Source organism: Nothoprocta perdicaria, unplaced genomic scaffold (genome assembly GCF_003342845.1).
Source record: "Nothoprocta perdicaria isolate Ctin4 unplaced genomic scaffold, notPer1 scaffold_380, whole genome shotgun sequence".
NCBI classification, from domain to species: Eukaryota; Metazoa; Chordata; class Aves; order Tinamiformes; family Tinamidae; genus Nothoprocta; species Nothoprocta perdicaria.
The window spans coordinates 187,276-207,700 of NW_020455622.1; the positions used below are offsets into that span (position 1 = coordinate 187,276).

The 20,425-nt window shown below is 41.2% G+C and overlaps 1 protein-coding gene across 1 annotated transcript in view; it reads left to right on the forward strand.

The window, feature by feature from the left end:
• The window catches only part of ETV6 (ETS variant 6), an 86,777-nt gene extending 68,374 nt beyond the window's left edge, over nt 1-18,403 (forward strand). Inside the window, exons 6-8 of the mRNA XM_026044772.1 lie at nt 11,550-11,692; nt 13,875-13,975; nt 17,542-18,403. Of these exons, the coding sequence (XP_025900557.1) occupies nt 11,550-11,692; nt 13,875-13,975; nt 17,542-17,647 (350 nt within the window). The 3' untranslated portion in view covers nt 17,648-18,403. The remainder of the gene's footprint in view (nt 1-11,549; nt 11,693-13,874; nt 13,976-17,541) is intronic.
• Nucleotides 18,404-20,425: the final 2,022 nt, after the last annotated feature.

Consider the following 20,425-nt stretch of genomic DNA (forward strand, 5'->3'; position numbering starts at 1 on the left):
CAGAAAGTTGATCAGTAGAGCCTGACTTTTTGTTTGACTTCCTGTCAGACAAAACAGTGACTTGTGCTCATTGACAGATTAATCTTTCCTACATTTTTATATAATACCATTTCTCAAATTATTAATTTTACTGGTAGGACACTTTACCTTTTAGAGCAAAGAATTTCAAGTTGAAGGTCTTGTTTTCTATTGCTGTAAGGCTATTTTGCACATTTCTGACAAAATAAGAGGCATAAGCTATGTTACTTGTTAAGGTGCCATGTATTATTCATCAATGGTTATAGTTGTTGTTCAATATCAGGTATATCTGTCTTCTCAACATGGTAGGCATGTCTGTTTTCCATAACTTAGTCAGAACCAGAGGTCATTGTGTTGGGATGATCCAAAGGCACACTTGTATCCCCTTTAGATACTCGAGGTGAGGTCTGTAATTCCTGACTCGGTATCAGCAGTAATATAGCTATGACATGCTTTAAAAAGGCTAAAAATACCTCTGCAGCACTTTCAACAGAGGAGTACAAGGGCAATTTTTCCTGCTGAAACTTCTAATTCAAAGCAACCACAGCATTTGCTGGTAGTCAGCCCCAGACTTGGACACTAGCAAGCAGGCACTCCATCTGGATGACATTCAGCTCTGGATTTTCTACATAGGCCATCTTGGTTCTTCACAGATTGTCTCAAAGGATTCCACTCTGTGGGAAGAAAAAAAGAGACGTAGCTACTATTTTACTCCGTTGCAGTTTCAGTCAAGAGAAATACTTGAAATTAGCTCGTTTGCAAAATGGAAATTCCACTCCCCATGCACCTCTAACTGTGAGGTTTTTGTTATCAAACATTTAAGGACTTTGATATCTCATAAAAGGTACTTCCCCAAGGTACGAGGCGAGGCAAGGGTTATTGCGTTGGCAGGCGTTCCGAGCGCGTCATGGCTGCGGCATGCACAACACCCATGGCCAACCACAGTCCCAAGAAATCCTCCTTGCAGCCATGCCGAAATTCTTTGCCCACTGATTTCCTTGGGAGCACCATTATTTACTTCAGTCAGGGCAGGTTTCCACCACAAGGCTATGTTTAAGTTTCAGAAGTGCCTTTTCTCAGGTATCCAAGTCCACCTCAGTTGCAAGCTGGAGAAAATAGGAACTCACATCTTAACTCTGACAATCAACGTGTAACTTGCCTAAAGGAAGACATTTCAAGGGGCAGTTAAGGGATTGCCTGACTGCTGGGTTTCTTTTTAACATCAGTCACCCTGATTTTGGCTTAGAACCATTGGAATTAATTTTGTGGCATAAGTTACCCCACTTTTGATTCGGTCACTCAAAACCCACTAATTTAGGTCTGAATGTTTCTCCTTTGGCCAACCACGCCCCTCAAAGTTCCAGCTCCCAGGGTTATATTCTGTCTTGGTTCTCTGGGACTGAAAAGCTAGTTCACTAATCCACAGCAACACTGGCTGTGACCCTTGAGGATGCAGGTTATATTGCTTTTACTGTAGCACTGCCACTCCCCAAGCACATCTACTAGAGGAATGACTGTGTAGGGGGAAAGGCAAGGTGCCAGGGAGCAATGGCAGGTGTAGCTGGACTCCCCTTAAGGGCTCAGTGTCCTCTTGGAGTTGGAACTCAATAAAATCCATTGAGATCACCGTTCACCCCGGAAAAGTCAGAGTGCAGGCCTGTCTAACTTGTACAGGTAGTTTGGAAGGACAAGTGTAGCTTTTCCTCTACAGAGCCCCACCTTGAGAATTGCTTTTGATTTTGCTCTGAGCTTGGGAAAAAATATATATAAAAGGCAGGTGAGTCTCTCCCGCCTGTTGTTGTCTATTAGTATACTGTTCTTATCAGCTGGGTTACCTTAGCAACTAGGCTCTATTTAGCTTCACAAGCTGCCAGATTTGTTTCTTCCCCCTCAGGAGCCTGAGGAAAAACCAGGTAATGTTTAAACTGTTCAGAGACACGTTGTCTACTACTGTTTTGGTTTGGACTGTAGAACTATTGACTGCTGTAGGAAAGAGGCCATGTGAGATTCTTACCCTGCCAAAATCATGAAACATATATCTCCAGCTCCACTTTGGACTTGCTTATCCCTGCCTTAGTTTCTCAATGTGTGGCAAGTGTGGAGAATAGAGAGACACAGCGTGAACCCCACAGCTTGAAGTAAGACACAAGTAAGCCACTTCCCAACAAAAGCAATCTGGTTGCCAAAATGAAAATGTAGTCCCTTACTGAGTCCACATCAGCTATGAATGACTCATATTCTAGTAAAACCTACAAAGTAGTATTGCTTATGATGGTTGTAGGCCATGTGCGTGCTCTGAGCGTGGGGATGAGGAGAAAGGTAGGGAGCAACAGGATTAGGGATTCTCCTTCACCATTGTCTAACAAACTTAATCACCTCTCATCAGCTTACATAGGAGGGAAAAAGATAGGAAGAGTTAGGTGAGTGAATTTTCTCAGACCAAGTGTTTATATAGCATCGAAATCAACTTGTACTCATATTTTTGCTTTGGAGTTGAGTTAGAAGGCTTGTTTAAAAGGAAGATAAACAAAAAACAAATTCATATCATTGAGCTACTAGATCAGTAACACTAGATTTTGCAAGTTTAAACATTGCAATTCACTGCACTTCAAAGCACAGGCAACTTGGTGATCAGTTTCTCCTCAACTTAGCTACTAGGACCTGAGTTCCAGAGTCCACATTTACTCTTTTATATTTTTCAGTGTGGCATTTACCTCTGTGTGAAGTTGTAGTGTAATTTTTTTTAGCTGACGCATCAGCAAAATCCTCTGCATGATTAGAGTTACACCACAACAGTTTATTTTCTTTCCTGTACAAATTAGCTAGTCAGAAGCAGTTATTGTACAATGACATCTACTGGGATGTTAGGGAGGAATGGTTGGAGAAGATGCAGAGAAAAGTTATGCCTGTACAGTAAAAGGGAGAGGAGGAGGAAACAACAGCTAAGCACAACTTAGGAGTTAAAGGTTTTACAGCAGCTAGTATTGCTAGCTGTCACATAAAAGATGGAGCTTCCCATTCCATTAGTGTTTGCAGTACAGTAGTATCTATAGGCTTTATTGTGCTACAGTACCTGCCCCAAGGAGTTTACTGTCCAAACAGACAAGGTAAATATAAGGGAAGGAAGGACATACAAAGGTGAAAGGTGTTTTTAAGAGTTCCACCACTTGTCAGGAGCAGAATGGGAAATAGAGAGGTACACTGCATAGCAAAATGAAAGTATGCAGTAAACCATCAGTAGACACCATCTGATCAGTCCATTATTCCTATGTTATTAGGTTATTCCATAACATACTAGCAGCTAGTAACACCTTTTGCTGGTTTTACAGAACTGGAATTGCAGATTCCGTAGCAAAAGCAAAGCAAACTTGCATCACTTTGAATCCTCTTAGTTAAACCAGGAAAATACATCACAGCTTTGACCGTTCACTTTATTCTCTCCAAAATAGATAGGCTTATTTAAGAATTGATGAGTTTATTTAAGTCTAGTTTTAACACTAGTTTGCTAGAAATGTCATAGAAAAGTGTTCATTAACTCAAATTCACACCTTTAAATTGGTACAAATCCAAGCGTAGGGAAAGTTTCAGCAAATATATTTGTTTTGCATTTTTGTTGAGGGAAGGAGAAGAAGAAAGAATGACCATGTCTAAATGTGGAGATTTAACCCCAAGACAGGCTGATCACATTTTACTTTTCCGTAAGAGGCTAGCAGAAGTTGCATCTCTACAGCTTGTGGAGATTTTCTTTCAGGTGAGGCTTCCTGGGAGCATGTGGGATAGGGCACTTCATGAGACCACCTCAGGAGCACATCCTCCAGGCAGGCTCTCAGAAGGAGCTCTGGGCTTCTTCATGGAGCACAGAAGTGGGTCAGGAGCCTCCTGCAGACAGGAGAGTGCACTCTCGTGAGGACAGCGATTTTCTGCTGTTGAAGAAAAAAAAAACACAGTTCAGATGCATCATGAATGCATCTGAAACCAAGTGGTAAAGTGAGCTTGTGATAGAAAACACTGAAGCTTCTCATGTTACGAGCTCAAGAATTACTACCTTGTTTGAGAATACCCTTACTGTAGTAAAGTCATTCTCCTTTTTCCCACTTTTTAAAGAATAACAGAATAAAAAGCTGTGTCCCTTAAATCTTCCACAGTGCTCCATTAAATTGTTTGGCCAATTTTCTGATGTCAAACAAGATGTCAGATGTTTTTAGGAGGAAATTCAGATGCATGCAAACAGTCACAGGTTTAGTCTCTCCTTTTCCTAATGATTGCCCCTCACGAGCAGTAAAGATGAGGAAAAGCTGCAGGATGATCAGAGGTAGCATTTTTAGCAACATAAAGGAAAAAGTGCTGTCTCCTAGTGAGATGAAACAGGAGAAGAATTATTGAAACTAACACTGGAAATTCCTGTCTGTTTGGTGTGGAAGGGACAGGGGAACATGAAGGGGAAAAAATCTTCACTTGCCAAACAAAAACAGAGATCATGGCTGCAATTACCTTTCTGCCCTTCGTTAATCTTCAGTGTGAGTTAAACTTTCATCTGTCCACTCCCAGTCCCTGGCCCATCCATTGGGCCATCCATTGTGATCTGAGCACTCATTTCTACAACCACATGCAGGGTGCATGAACCTTCCCTCACCCATTTTTAGTGCGAAAGACAAAGGTTGGTGCCACCTTCCTCCATAGTCTCCACAACATCATGGCAGCATGGTTCACAGCATAGCAGCCTCAGGTTTCTGTTCTCTTCTGTCCCGACCTCCCGCTCCGCAGTCGAGGGCCATGTACAACTGTTGTACTGTATGATCTGGCTACCTCTTTCCTCGGCCCCAGCTTGGATTTACTGAACTGAACAAAGAGCTCTGTCAAGAGGTTTATCCACCTAGAAACACTGGCTTTACCACTGCAGCCTCGCATCTTGCTCCTACCAGCTGCTGACATTCAAGGCAAAGAAACACCTTTCCCCTGGGCACAGGTTGCCATCGGGGGACAAGCAGGACTAAGAGCCATTTAACCCTTGAATCCTGAGATTTCCTTAGGGTTGGGGGAGGGGAGGTTGTTTGGTTTTGTTTGGTTTTGTAGTTCTGTCTTCCGAAATAAGTATATTGTAAAAACAGATACTGAAGCTGGATTTTGCTGGAGTATTTCTGAGCGTGCTGCCCCACCTTGCTTTTTGTTTTTGTTTTTGTTTTCTTTTGTCTTGTTTTTGTTACGGAAAAGGCTTTCAGCAAAAGTAAATGAGTTAATTGAATGATCATCCTCAGATATGTTTACTCCCTCTCATTTGCACCATTTTCATTTTTCCTCCCTCGCCATTTGTGAGAGCAAGTTAGTTAACTGAGTTGTTCTTGACATACCCTTGAAACAAAATACAGTATCAGCCATCCTGATGAGCTTCCTATAGCAGCAGTTGAATAGCCTCAAGGCCCAATCAGCTTTTCCAGAAAGCTCTGTTGCACATTTTAGTATGTGGTTACAATGCAGTTAGAACTCATCTCCACAGCAAACCTAAACCAATTCAGGGCTCAACAGTTGTCTTTTTTTCTTTTTTTTTTTTTCCCATACAAGAGAATGGCCATTAACCTTTAAGATTTCTTCATTCTGTCTTTAGTTAAAAAAAAAAAAAAAATCAGATGCCGTAAAGTAGTGTCCTCATCTGAGAAATTTACTGTCCTTCCTGGACAAAGAGGTGATCACATCCTGGGCCTCCCCCTGAATACCATGAGTATCACTACATTAACTGTCCTACCACACTCCATGTTTGCTTGTGGAAACCAGGATACTAAAGAACTTCTGGAGAAGTTCTGTTAATTAGCCTTAGTTGTGAATGAGTTTGCATTACACTTGCTTTACTGCGAATAAATGCAGTCAAAGCAGAAGCTACCTTGTAAAAAAAGGGGGCCTGAGCTTGGGAGAGCTCTTCATCTGGTTGAAATCACAGAATCATTTAAGTAAAATGATATCATGCTGGAGCAATTTTATACTAACCTACTCAGCAAGGGGTAAGTCCTTAGTTGATGGCAGAGGGAGTATGACAAAGTTTCTTTGGCATGAACTCTTTCTTTGTGAAGCCATGCTAGTTCCAAGCCAGTTGTCAGGCAGATTTAATGCATTTTATGTAATGATCCTAAGTGCAAGATGTGGGTGGGTCCTGTGAAACATTTCTGTGGTTAAGACAGAGAGGATTTTGGTAGTATATGAAGAGAGCTAGTTCTGCTTTTGGGCCATAAGTCTTATTTAAACAATAGAGATCTCAGATGTAGTGTGTCTTCTAGAAAATACCATGGTACAGGAGAATCTTATCTTCTGAACAAAAGAGATTTTTATCTCATTTATATATATATATATATATATATACACACACACACACACACACACCTATAAAGAGCATTATGTATTCCAAGGGAGCACAGATTAAGAATTACCTCGCTTAACTAGGACCACCAGACAGGGATCTACCTCAGCAAAATGATGGTAGAGAAGTCCTTTCTTAGTGACTGGCCAATTTAGGAACCTCAAGTTTGTAATGCTGAATTTATAGAGGAGTCTGAGATGGTGTTCAGGTATAAGGATATATGTGACACAGTCTTCAGGAAGTATTTATATTCCAGTGCTGATTTAGGTGTTTATTCAGCAGGCTGTGACTATAGACTTAGAGGGTATTTGAAACGAATAATCTATAATTTGCTTTTGCTTATTGTCTGTTCAGTTATCACAAGGGTTTCCTAACAACTATTACATTCTTCTGTTTCATAACATTACCAAAGAAGTGCTGTAAATGTGTGCAGTGAACAGAGCTTTTCATCCACAGAAGAGAAATGGAGCCTCACCGTGCCAAGGAGGAGTGGCTGAGGCTTTGGCAATCCTGCCACATGAAAGCAGGGTTGAAACGACAGCAAAGGAGGCAGGCGGGCTGCTCCCACAGGGGATTAAAATCAGCAACAGCCCTTTATAAGAAAGGTTTATTCCCGCTCCTCAAATTCAAAACTCTTTTCTTGCCTCCTTTCCTTAACCCTCAGCAGGTTTGTTGAGCTGCCTGTTTTTCCTGTGCCCAGTGTCAGCCCTGGCAGATGGGCAGTTGCCAGGAGCTATGAAGAGGCAGGTAACCCCCAAGTATTTTTCTAGCTGTGCAAAATTTGGGACTGTACGATACATGGTTGTTACTAGCAGGAGTCTGAGACTGCTGCCCCTTCCACATGTAGGAGGCATGTTCCTTGCACAGTTTTACAAGGCATGTTTGAGAGCTAGCTAAGTTCTCTACATCTTATCACTAACTTACGTGTTAATACAAAAATCCCTCTAAGAGCATTAACCACAGGAAGAAAGCTGTAGCCAAGCCCCTCTGTTTGAAGATATAGTATGCCCTGTTTCCCTGGACAACTACGTAACTCCAGTCTTACCCAAGAATAGAGCTGAGGAAATGGTGGGACATTCCTGTGTCTCACCTGCTTTCAGGAGGCTTGCCTCATTGCTGGAGCAGCTAACCATCTTCCTGCTTTGGCTGGGTTATTTGATGTTGCATTGCCTTAAAGCATCTCAGTCACATCTTTCTCCAAAAATGTTCTGTTAAGTTGTTAAGTATTGGACTTTATGAAGTTGAGCCATCTGAATTCACTTAAAAATTAATAATAATAATAATAATAATAATAATAATAATAATAATAATAATAATAATAATAATAATAATAATAGTTGGTCACTTATGTGTCCACTCCTTTGGAGGTCTTCTGACTGCCAAAGCAAGTGATTTAGTCTTTATGGAGTCATTAATATCATCCAGACTTTCCTCAAACAAGCAATTTGCATTTAGAAAACAACCATCCACATACAAGTCCCTCTCTCAATTTCTCCATCCTCCCCAAAAATACATTTAGCAATTTGACCTTCCTCAAGGATGCAACTTTCTGTATTATCTTCAGCAGCCTTCTGTGGAGTTGTCTCATTTCTCAGTGGAGAAGCTCCCTTCTGCAGTATTTTCTGCCATTGCCTTTTTGTAGCTTTAATCTCATAGGCTGCATTCAGATTGGCCCCAAATTCATGACATTAGGTAAAAACCATTAGATTGTCTTTGAGTTGTAATCTTTACTGTGCTGATAAAGACGATCTCTACTGGCCTGAAAATGGCAGATTATTTAATAGCTGCTTCTCTGTTCATATGTGCAGTGGCCTAAGACATAGTTACCACAGTTGAGTTGATGCATGCCAACTGAGTAAGTTATTGAAATTCAGTCATATATCTAAATCCTGCTGTTTGACAAGTGCAGCTCTAGTGAAGACTAGATTCTAACTTGTCTTAAGAGCTGAGAAGATTGGCTTTAAACTAAAGTAAATTATTTTTGACCTATTTAGAGACGTAAGATACCTGGGCATTTTTAGCAAATTCCACCAGCCTACTAAATACCTTTGCAAGTCTGAGCAACTCAAGTTAGAATGTGGGATGGGGACTTTCTGGTGAAGATCTCAAGATGCAAATCTAAGTTCTCTTCATTTGAAGAATATTTATATTCAAGCTTAGCCAGAATCCATTCTAAAAATGAAGTCAGCAATCAAAAGCAAATCTGCACTTGAGTGTTACCTCTTCTCAGAGTCTGAAGCTCTGTTGTTAGTCCAGTAATTTTCCATATAGACATTTTGGGCTGTTTTGGGCTGTTTTTCTATGTGGGGTGTTTTTTTTTTTTTTTCTTTTCTAAGGGGAGACACAGTGAGTGTGGGTTTGTAATTGTGAAACTAACGAAAAACAGCTAAAGCCATTATGACAGACTAGGATTTACTTGCTAGCCTTGCTTAGGTGAACAGCCCTGGCATAGCACAATATACATAGCATGTACAACTCGAGTCAGCTTTCAAAGAAAAGTCAGCTTCTTAAAACTCCTCTAGGGGCTGCCATATAGAGGACTTTAGGAGTTTGATCTTCCATTCAGCAAATTTTGGATTTTATGCATCAGGAAATTCTTCTGGAGTAGAGTTACAGCAATACACTACTGATTATAAACAATACTACATCTTGCAAATAAAGAGATGAAAGTAAAGTTTAGAGCTGGTCATATCTCAACAGAACTGCAAATATTAGCTGTAAGTTACTGTAATCGGAGGCTATCTACCTCGGGTTATGTGTTCAGGAATATAACAGAGTCTGACATTCATTTGCCTCTGGTTTGTAAAAATCCAGACAGAGGGAGACCTGCTGTAAGAAGAGCAGCCCTCTAGCAGCTCCAGGGAAGTAACCCCCTTCAAGGACCAGCAATAGGGGCAGAATCAAAACCAAATGACTGATAAGGAGGGAACTTCATGGAATGCTCTCCTGATGGGGCCAAGCAACACTTCAGTGAACTTTCAGGATAGTCTGAGAACACTGGTTCAACAACAAACCCATACATCCTTCCTCTCTTCCCTTAGGTTTCTAAAAAATTCCTACCTTCACCAAATAATTTCTGTTTTCCACTGACTGATTCCAGTTAAGTGAATGTTTCCCACTTTGAAACCATTCTATCCTGTTCAAAGACAGACATCTCTTACAGATCATATGGAGTCAAAGCCTACCACAAGTTTTTAGCCTTGTGTGGAGCTTGTCAACTTGACCACAAGAGTCATTCCCATACAACTGACTGAAATAGTCCTAGGAAATGGGCTATGGGGAGAGTATTCAGAGTCAATGTGGAGTTTACAGAAATTACTTAATTCCTCTCCCACTGATTTCATACGGCGTTCAGCCAAAACACTTTTTCTGACACCTTAAAATGAAACTCTGGAATTAATGGGCAGCAGTTACCCGGCTCTCCAGTTCTTCCCCAAAGGTGGAGTGTACTTTCTGTGTGCACATGCATAGAGTCCATTTAGCAGATTAAAAATATTTCCCATATGATGGCATGCCATATGGGAACCACCAATACTGATGGTGCCGTGGTGAATGAGTCACAGCTGTCCTTCAAGAATCACGTCACCTTTACAGTGTTGGTAATAAAGAGCTGGACAATAGCAAAGCATGGAGTTCTTTAAGAAGATGATCTAAAGCTGACCTAAAACAGTAAACCTGAAACAGTAAATTCAAAATGAACCATTGACCGAGACTATGCAGATTAAGTCATTCAATTTAGCACAGATTACATAGAGGAGAAAAACACCCTGTTAGTTATCAGAATGCACCAGTGTTTCTAACTCTCATCAAATTGAAAAGTGTGCTCTGGAGAGTCAAAAATAGTGAAATGGAAAAAAAAGTAGGGAAAAAAAAGAAAAGAAACAATAAATTAAGATTCTTGCATTTTTTTTCCTATACAGTCTCTCTTCTGTACAGTCTACAGAACTCAGGAAAGAATTGTAGGTGGATGTGCATATGTGAGTCCAAGGATCCACATATATGGGCCCTTACTACTGTACTGTGAGCCACCTCCCACAATATTTAAGAAACAAACCAATAAAAGAGCAGAATCCCCTTTCTCGTGTTCCTTACAGATGAAGTGTAGAAAAGTGTAGAAAAGACATATTTTTTCAAACGCGTGCATGTTTAAGAGAATTAACTTCTACAGATCTCTTGTGTAGTCCAGTGGAAGTCACTTGTGCCCAAAGCTGCGTGGGGAGCTGGAAACACCAGTTTGATGTTACAGCATTTAATTTATAACAGCCACATGCTTTGTATTTGCACACTCCCGCTCAGAGACTGGCTTTTGCTTTCAAAGTAAAAAGTAGCTATATGATCATCTTTGGATTCTGGACAGCTGAGCTGTAAAAATTCTGTAGTTTCTGACAGCAGCAGAAATTCCCCTGTGGAATTTACTTTCATATTTCATAGTTGACCATTACTGTGCTGCACGTTGCATACACACATTGCAAGCTCTTGGCTTCCCTGGTCTCAAGTGAGTGCCATGAAACTGAAAAACAGTAAACTAAGGGCAAAGTATCTGTTAGACCTTTAATTTACAATCTAAACACTGTGTGCCGGGAGGAATTTTAAATTCAGTTATCAAAACAGAAAGCATTTAGCCTCTCAGTACCCCTCAAGTAATCATAACACTTGATTTTCTCTTTCAGAAACCTTAAAGCAAAAAGAAAACGTAAAAATGATAGGAGGTGTCAGTCTTATATCACAAGGACTCATCTGTTAGACATGATAGGCATAACATTGCCCATGCTTCAGACCACTTCTGCTAGAAAGGAATTGTCAGGACTGTCTCAAGCAAGGAGAGAGGGCTGCAGAATTCTTGATTTCCCTACTAAAAGAGCCAACAACAGTGTCAGGGTCAACTGTGGTAGTTTTATGTGCATCTGTACCACAAAAAACACACAATTAAGATCTGTAAGTCATTTCATGTGGTTTGTGACTTCGTAAAGTATCAGAAGGACTAGGATTCCTTAGAAGAGGCTGTATAGTTCATTATATTTTGCAAATATTAACCAATACCAATCAGGAGTTTTGTATTGCAAGTTGTACCAGCTATTTCAGCCCTGACGCTGACTCTCATTTCCCTCCATGTCCACCCAAAGGTTCCCAGAATTAATACCAAGGAGAAATTCATTTTTTTTTTTTTTTACTTTTCTCTTGACAGACTGTAGGTTGCTTTGGGATTATGTTTATCAGCTGCTTTCTGACAGCCGGTACGAGAACTTCATCCGATGGGAAGATAAGGAATCCAAAATATTTCGGATAGTGGATCCCAACGGGCTGGCCCGTCTGTGGGGAAACCACAAGGTAAGAGAGCAATGGGATTTTCCTCCCATGGCACATCACCTTTTAACATCAGAGGGTTCACTTATAAACAGAAAAAAAGTAAAAGAGCACATACATATAAAGTACTTTTGAAAAGCTGTAATTTTTCATTCCATACACATTAGAAATAGAAAGCATACAGCCTCAAGTACTCAAGCTTATCATTTATATAAAGCACCTGTTTGTTCAGTTTAAAGACACTTAGTTTTAAACACATTTAATGATAAAGTTACAAGAAAGACAAGAAGTAACAGTCCTTCTCTCTCAAGGAATCTTACTTCTTCCTGGAATACGATGCTAGGAATGTTCTGGTTAGATGTGGTCTATGAGGAGCTGCAGTATATATCAAAGGGAGCTTGCTTTCTGTGTTCATTTCTGTACCAACATTCAAATTTTGCAAAGAAGCAAATATTGCCTATTGATAGACACCAGATGATGTAGGATTTCTTTATAAGAGGATGATCCTGCTTCATTTACTTTAAAGCAGTTATTGATTAAGAGAAGTCCTATTTGCAGTTTGGGACTGACTGTATATATATATGTCATGAGCAGTCAGCATCAGGGAAAGGGGAAGTCATGCTTGATCAACCTGGTAGCCATCTGTGATGAAATGACTAGCTCAGTGGTTGAGGGACAAACACTGGGTGCTGTTTTTCCTGATTTCAGTACAGCTTTTGACATTATCTACCATAATATTGTCATAGACAAACTAATGAAGTTTGTACTAGGTAAGTGAACAGAGAGGTGGACTAAAAACTGGCTGATCAAAACCTGACTGGACAATGCTGTAGTTGATCCTGCTCTGAGTCTGTCTTGGATTATCACTCTTGCAATGGAGATGTCTGAACTTACCCCTTCCTCCACCTCCGGCCATGACAATCAGGCCATATCATCATGTCTCAGGTTGGGTGTCTCAGTCAGAAGCAATTTCATATTGCTAGTCACTTGGGAAACAACACTAACCTTTTAATGCACAAGAGCCAGAAATTGCACACATCCTATTTCAGGAGGGTTCCAAATGAGTGAAGACTGGGTTGTTGCAAAGAAAATACCATCATTCTTGTATTGAAGCACCATAACTGTTTCCAGGGCCTCTCTTAGCAGAGGTCTCGAGTTTGCAGCAAACAGAGAAGGTCTATTCTTAAGGGGCATTTTAGAGAGATAGATCAGTCTTGGTTAATGTAAAGCCAGGTCAACACTGCAGACTTCTGCCTGATCCTGGACTGAGAGAGCTGTGCCAAGCTAAGCTGCTAACATGGATGTTTTCAGAGCAAAAGCATGCTTCTGCTAGTTTGGCTTGTTTTGCCCGTGGCAGTGAGGCAGCTTTATAATCCTGCAAACACAGCCTTGCCAGGATACTTGTCTCTATGCTGCAGATTTCTTTGTCAGTATAGCATCCCATACACTCTATACCAGAAGAATGATCTTCCTAAGGGACTGGTCCCACTGCCCCAAATCAATTGATTACTACAGAGGCTTCCCCCATACAGCCCTGCCAGTGCCAATCACTGCTGCCTTGTGCCACCCACAGCCGAAGTAAGGCCATACTTCAGTCACCCTGCAATGTTCTGGCTGTAGCACTTGGAAGTCAGCAGTTCCCGAAGGGAAGGGGATGCTCAGGGAAGCAGAGGTACAACCCAATGGACTTCCTGATTTATACCAGTATAATGAGAGGAGAAACAGGCTGTCACTCTCTGCAGTGCTCTGTAAGCATTAACTGTTTAATGGAGGAGAATCCCAGAGGAACAGAGTTCTCAACAGGGATTGCTGACAGATGCAGTCTATTAGCTACTGTTCTTTTGCTCATACAAGAGGTGTCACCACTACGTGGTGTGAGCATCTTCCTCCTTTTAATGTCTCCTTCTGTGGCTGATAAAGCCTTCTGTTATGTGTGATCCAAGAAAATATAGAAAAAACCTCACTGGGAATTTTTGGTAGATATTCTTGCTTAAATTGCTCTATGTGAAAAGATCCATTCAGTTTCCCTGTTGAGGGCTGGAGGGACAGGATGGGCCTGAAAGCTGGAGAAGAACAGAACATGTCATTTCTTGAACTGACTTGGTTATTTTAGCTAACTGTGATAGTTCTGCAGCTCCTAGCGGGGCTTAGAAAGTTTAATGGAATTATCTCACCATGCTTTTTCCTTTTCTTTTGAAAAAAACAGAACAGAACAAATATGACCTATGAGAAAATGTCCAGAGCCCTACGCCACTACTACAAACTAAATATTATCCGGAAGGAGCCAGGACAAAGGCTTTTGTTCAGGTAATTTTTTTTTTTTTTTTTTTTTGGACAGTTCTGAAGCTGCAGGATGGATTGGTGTCTATGGTACTTTACTACACAACACACAATTAATAGTGGGCAAGTATTTACAAAAGCTGTCCAGGGCAGTGCTTTCCCACTGCAGCTGCACCAGTTTACAAAACTGTAGACATGTGTCAGTGATGAGTGTAGTCAAAGAAAGTCTTTCTACTGGCTTCAGCGGGCTGCAATGTTGTAAAAGACCTTTACTGCATAGTTCATGATCTCAGCCAGACGGCTGGGAAACCCACTCCCAGTTCACATCAGACACAGCTGGAAACTATGCAGAGATCAGATATTCCCTCAACTACATCTCAGAAGAAAAAGTGCTGATGAACATGTCTTCAGGGGTGCAGCCATGGGGCTTGAAGAAACCCTATTTTGAGGAAGAGAAAGGGAACTTACAAGAACCCTTCATAAAATATGAAGCATCTGAGTGGATTGTAAGACCAATAATTTAGAACTAAGCCCCTAAACAGAGTGAAGCAGAGAGTTATTGTACATAATAACCTGGCAGAGCCATTGAGGGAGAACGCCCTAGGTCTGTTCAGACAAGAGCAGTGAAGCTTAGTGCAGGAGTCTAATCCGCAGAGCATTGAACTCAGACCAAAGAACTGCTTTGATGTCAGTGGTCTGGATCTACTAATGTTCTTGGAAATGATACCAGTAGGAAGAGAGTATTGGAGTTTGTTTTTATAAATGGCATAACAGAGCTGCATTAACATTCAGACTATCTACAGCCGAAAAGGTTTCTGTGGAATGTCTTGTTTGTGTGATTTTTTTTTTTTAACTGAACAAGAGAAGCGGGTGAAGGAAAGGATTCACAGACAAAATCAATTAAGTAATTTTAATTGGAAAATTAAAATGAAGGTTGTGGAGTCTCCTTCTCAGGAGATCTTTAAAACCTGCTTGGATGCAGCCCTGCGTGTGACCCTGCGTGTGCAGGGGGGTTGAACTAGATGATCTCTAAAGGTCCCTTCCAACCTTAAGGATTTTATGATTCTATGAAGTGGAAAGTTTTCGTGTGGAAAATTTAAAATGAAGTTGCTCCACAAGCAGCAGGACTAAGGGTGTCTGCATTCGTATGGGCTTGTGCTTTGGGGAGACTTGGGTGTCTCGATTCCTTGGGACTGTGCTTTGGGGGGAATTCTGCATTGCCTAGTGATGAGTGCACTTATCTTGGAGCTTTTCATTTGATGGCAGTACAAACAACCTCTCTTTTTTAGAGAGGACTCTCTTTCCTTAACCAGGCTACCATTTTCTCAAAACAGTAGAAAAACATTACACTCTTGAAAACTCTTTTTTTTTTTTTCCTCTCAGTTTTGTCCCAAATTGACACACACATTCAAAGGTCGCAAGGGATAATAAAGCATGTGCACATGAGCCTCATTTCCTTTAGAAACTGGGGGGAAGAGTTGGGGGACAAAACATTTTTGGTAATTACCCATTAAAAAGTTATTGAGGTATTCTTAGTCCTGTTTATATCTGAAGAGAAGAGGAACAGCTGCACAAAATCAACCCCTTAGTGTGCCTTTCTTGGCTATTTCTCACAAACAAAGAAATAATAAGAAATGTAACTGTGTTAGTAGCATGTAGGCAGTTGCCTTTCACAAATATCTGTACAGAGCTTTTAGTAAAACAGTCAGAGAAGGATCTCCGATAGGGCGGCTGAAAGCCATCTGCAACAAAAGAGGTCAGAGCGACTCTTTAATTCATTAGCATGTGGGTTTTTTTTGTTATTGTTGTTTTTTGTTTTTTGTTTGGTTTGGTTTTTTTTCGTGGGGAGGGGGAGGATTTATTCCAATGCTACTAAACATATTCTTGTTGTGGGTTCTTTGACATGATTTAAAAGACAGACCAGAAAAAATACTCCAAGTGCTGCCATGGAGTTCACACCAGCCCATTTCCCCCTTTCCTGTGTTTTAGGAAACAGAGCAGATAGTAGGTAGGCAGCACGGTGGGATCACTCTCTTTTTTCATTTCATCCTCATGCAAGATCAGCTACATGAGTGTGGGGTTCAAACCAGGGCATGTCTGACCTCCAGGCTTTGGGGAGTTTTCACTGTAAATGCAAGGATTGATTCACCATGTCTGCATGTGAGCTTTTTCACCAGCACAACACCATTTTTATCAGCAGGGTTCTTCCAGAACACAAATTGGAGTGACACAGCAGTGAGTCATCATAGCCATTTTTTTTTTCTAAATACATATGTGCACATGATTTCCAAAATTAGAAGCAGTGGCAAAAGGTCAGTTCCAGGCAGTGATAGGCATTTGTGGAGAGACTCCATTTTTTTCAGACTTCAGCCTGAAAGCCCTAAGCGTTATAACCCCCGAAATGCAGAGATAAGGCAAGTCTTACCCATTAATTTCAGCAGTCATTTTTCTGGGTCAGCACAAGTAACAAGGTATCTGGCAGTTTTGTTTTCACTGGGACAAGGATACTGAGTATGTGGTCAGCCTGAAGTAAAAGCAACTGCTCTGAACCGACATATTTGGTCCTGTTTGGTGATATCCAGGACATCATTGACAAAAGACTGTGAAATCCTGCAGTGCATCCGTCATTTTCATCCGAAATTTTGCAGAAGCACTCACGAGTTAGGAAGGTGATTCGTGTGCCAGCTAGGATTTTGTTCCTACAGTGCCTGTCTCATTTCCTACACTGTCATATTTAGAAAGGAAAAGCAGAGCTTGTCAATGCTATTTCTGCGCAGACGTACCAGAAAGGCCACTGGCAAAGATCAAGGCTGCAGCCTGGAAGCCTGGTGGATGTCCTTCCATTTCTGATCATTGCCATGTCCCCCCAGAAGTGGTTTCTGTTTCCAGTCCCCTGCAGATAAACTGCATCAAGACGTTAGTACTGGGAGCTGTGGCATTCATTTATGAAGGACAATTACTTATTACAATTACACTTGTCTAGAATCACGTAACAGGAGATGGCCTTTGCTCACAGGTTCTTTCTTACAGTTAAGGCCAGCCCAAAAGCTTTTCCTCTAGAGGCTTTCTATTTCCCAGAACTTGTTCTGACTTAGCCCTTGCCTTTTGCCACCCCTCTTCCTTTGGTGTTTCTATTCCTCTTCACTCACATACAAAGCACAAGACTGAAAAAAAGACAAAAAAAAGAGGTAACCTTCTGTCTCTCCACACCACAAAACTGCTCTTGCTTTGAGCAGAAAAGGTCCTTAACATTTCTATAGTCAGCCTGCATGAGTGGGCATGTGGCATATTGTCATCTTAGCCACAGCAATGAAAATGAGGGGAAAAAGATAGTGAATATCAATCCCTGGGTGGTACTGTGTGTTTCAGTTCAAATTCAAAAAAGGGCTAGGAATAAATGCTTTTTATTTTTCTTGATTGCCTTCTCAGGTGAGAAGGAGAAAAGACACCATGAGGCTAGGGGAAAGGCAGTAACTACTAAGTCACTGGGAAGATGCAGTAATTTGGGTGATGCAGAGCTCAGGGACCTCAGCATGTTTATGAAAGGAAGAGCAGAGACCACAGAGAAATCCATTTTTCTCTCTTGTTTTTAGGTTCATGAAGACCCCAGATGAGATTATGAGTGGCCGAACAGATCGTCTTGAGCACCTTGAATCCCAGGAACTGGATGAACAAATATACCAGGAAGATGAGTGCTGAAGAGCAGTGGTGCAACCGCTTCTGTGGGCCCATGGGAGGAGCACCTGCCTGGATGGCCAGCATGGTTTGGGAGGGGTAGCAACGCACAGAGCAGAACTTGGGGTTGCCACTTAGCTTGAAGACCGTACAGGACCTGAAGCACCTTAACAAGACAAACTAACAGACAGAAGTGGTGCTGGCAGCAAAATAGAGGGGAGAAAGCCTGGACTTATGCACTACTTCACTGTTCCTACAGAGTCTCCCTTGAGTTCTTTCTTTCTTTTTGGTTTGTTTCAGTTTCAGTTTTTTGTTTTTTTGTTTTTTTGTTTTTTTTCCCTTAATAAACATACAGTTTGACTTTCCTTATCTCACATAGGACAAGACGTCAGATTTTTCTTTTTTTCTTTTTTCTTTTTTTTTTTTTTCTGAAGGCTTTCCTATGGAAATAGAGCAGTCATTTTCTGTGCAAGTCTCATGATAATAACACAGCATAAAACAGTAGCAACACAGAGGGATTTGCTCAAAGGTTCCAGTTTGTTTGGATCCATTTACTTGTGCTGCCACTGGGAAATGTCTTGAAACTACCAAAAGAATTTGCAACACATATCTATCCAATGAAGAGAAGTCACCCTTCACATATAGGCTGGGACGTCTTCCCAGAATAGCCTGGGCTCACAGCGAGTCCTGCAAGTCACTGTTAACTACTGGCGTATGGACCAAAACCAATCACCTAAGTGCTCCGGGGAGGAGAAAAATAAATGTGACAGACCTCTGCAATAGCCTGATGTTGACATTTTCCCTCCTCCCTGCTAACAAAGAGGGATAACATAGGGTAGGGGGAATATATATATATATATGTATGTGTGTATGTGTATATATGTACACATATGTATATATATTTTATAGAGATATAGATATAAACCCAACAACATACCACAGTGCAGAATTTCACCTAAAAGCCTTCTATCAAAAAGCTAAGGTTGAAAGTTCTGTGATTATACGGGGGAGTTTTTTTCCCTGCACCTGATTGCAATTTGGGGGTAAAGGACTGTTCCCTTACATCTTCGTAGGAAAAAAAGCAAAGGGATCCATCACGTGGTTTGTATTTCTCAGAAACCTCTCCAGGATTCATTTGTGCTACTGGAGATGTAGATGATTCTTCAATCTCAAAACTGATGGTAGAGAGACAGAGGCCAAATAGCTAAACTGATACCTTGTAATTGATCTTGGCTTTATTTTGGGATTTGTTTTTCTGCTGCCAGTGTCCTCTCCCACCCCACATCTCTGCCATCTGGGGGTCTTATCTCTTGCGCATTTTTAATATGATTTGAAAGATAAGAAAACTCTACAGCAATCTTGCTTTCTTTTGTTGTTGTTTTGTTGTTGCTCTTGTTTTGTTTTAACGGGAGGATGCACCATTTGTTTCACCTTCAGTTTGATTTGCAGCACTGAGGGTATTTTGTGTGAGGCAGAGCCATATCTAGTTTGTTGGTGTGAAGTTCAGCAATCTTTAATGCCCAATAATAGAGAAATTTCTGGACTTTCTCATTTTACATTGCTTGTGCCACAAGACAGGAAGGAAAGTCTATGGTGCTCAGGTAAGAAGTAATCTATCATCAGTGGTCCCTGTTATTTGAAGGAATATCTAGCAACTGAAATTGTATTTGCAAAGGAAGAAGATATACAGAGAAACACTACAGGGAATCATATGATGTCTGGAAGAAAGCAAGTCCACACCAGGACATTAAAAACATAAAACCTCTATTATGAGACATCCATAAGAGAAAGGGAAAAAAAAAAACCCAAGGTGATGATAGAGGCACATGATGATAGAGGTTTATCAGCTATTAAACCGACACAATATTTCATATAACCATATATTTAAAAAGGTTAATCTATCGAGAAAAAAAAATGCTATTTGGCAGTGAGTTGTGTCCCATATGCTTACGTAGAGATAGTCCAATTTTACAAAAGCCTTTATTGAGTCACAAATTGTAAAGTCTATGTTAAGGGTAGAGATAGACATCATAGAGTGGGGAGAATTCAGGGCCAGTATCTGATGAAGAAAGAGCATACAGCTCTTCTTGAGCTTTCCACAGGTATATTCTTTTTATCCTCAGTCAACATGTTACAAGTCTCAGCACTAGAGTACTAGACTTTTTCTGCCTCAAAAGAAAAGACGCAGGAGCACAGACACAGCAGAGGCAGGGGACAGGTCATCTGCTACGCTCTGGCTCCCGAGGTGGGGAACTGCAATACACCGAGAGATGTCAGTGGTCACGAGTCTGAAACAAAGGGGCCAGAGAGTCACTGTGCCCAGATATCCATCCTGCTTCAGGTTAGGCAGTTTGCAGCCCTGGCTCAGGAGCAGCTGCTGGGCAAGGCGGCTGAGGAGCATCCTCTTGCTCAATGGCTGGAGGGGACATAAGAAAGAGTCAGAGGAGAATGTGGATGAGAGAGGAAATGCAAAGATCCAAAGTATGGATCTTTGCCACGTGCTCTAGGTGACCCTGCATGAGCAGGGGGGTTGGACTCGATGACCTCTGAGGTCCCTTCCAACCTTCAGCATTCTATGATTCTATGATTCTAAAGTGATCACTGTAAAGAAAAGCCCTTGCTGGTTTCTTCTAAAGGATTCTCAGTGTCGGAAAGAAACAGTGCTGGGAGTTTGTGCTGAAAATAGTTCATATCCTATACTGTTCTCCCTGTGATGGCTGCATGAACAGTTCCTTCCTTCCTTCCTTCCTTCCTTCCTTCCTTCCTTCCTTCCTTCCTTCCTTCCTTCCTTCCTTCCTTCCT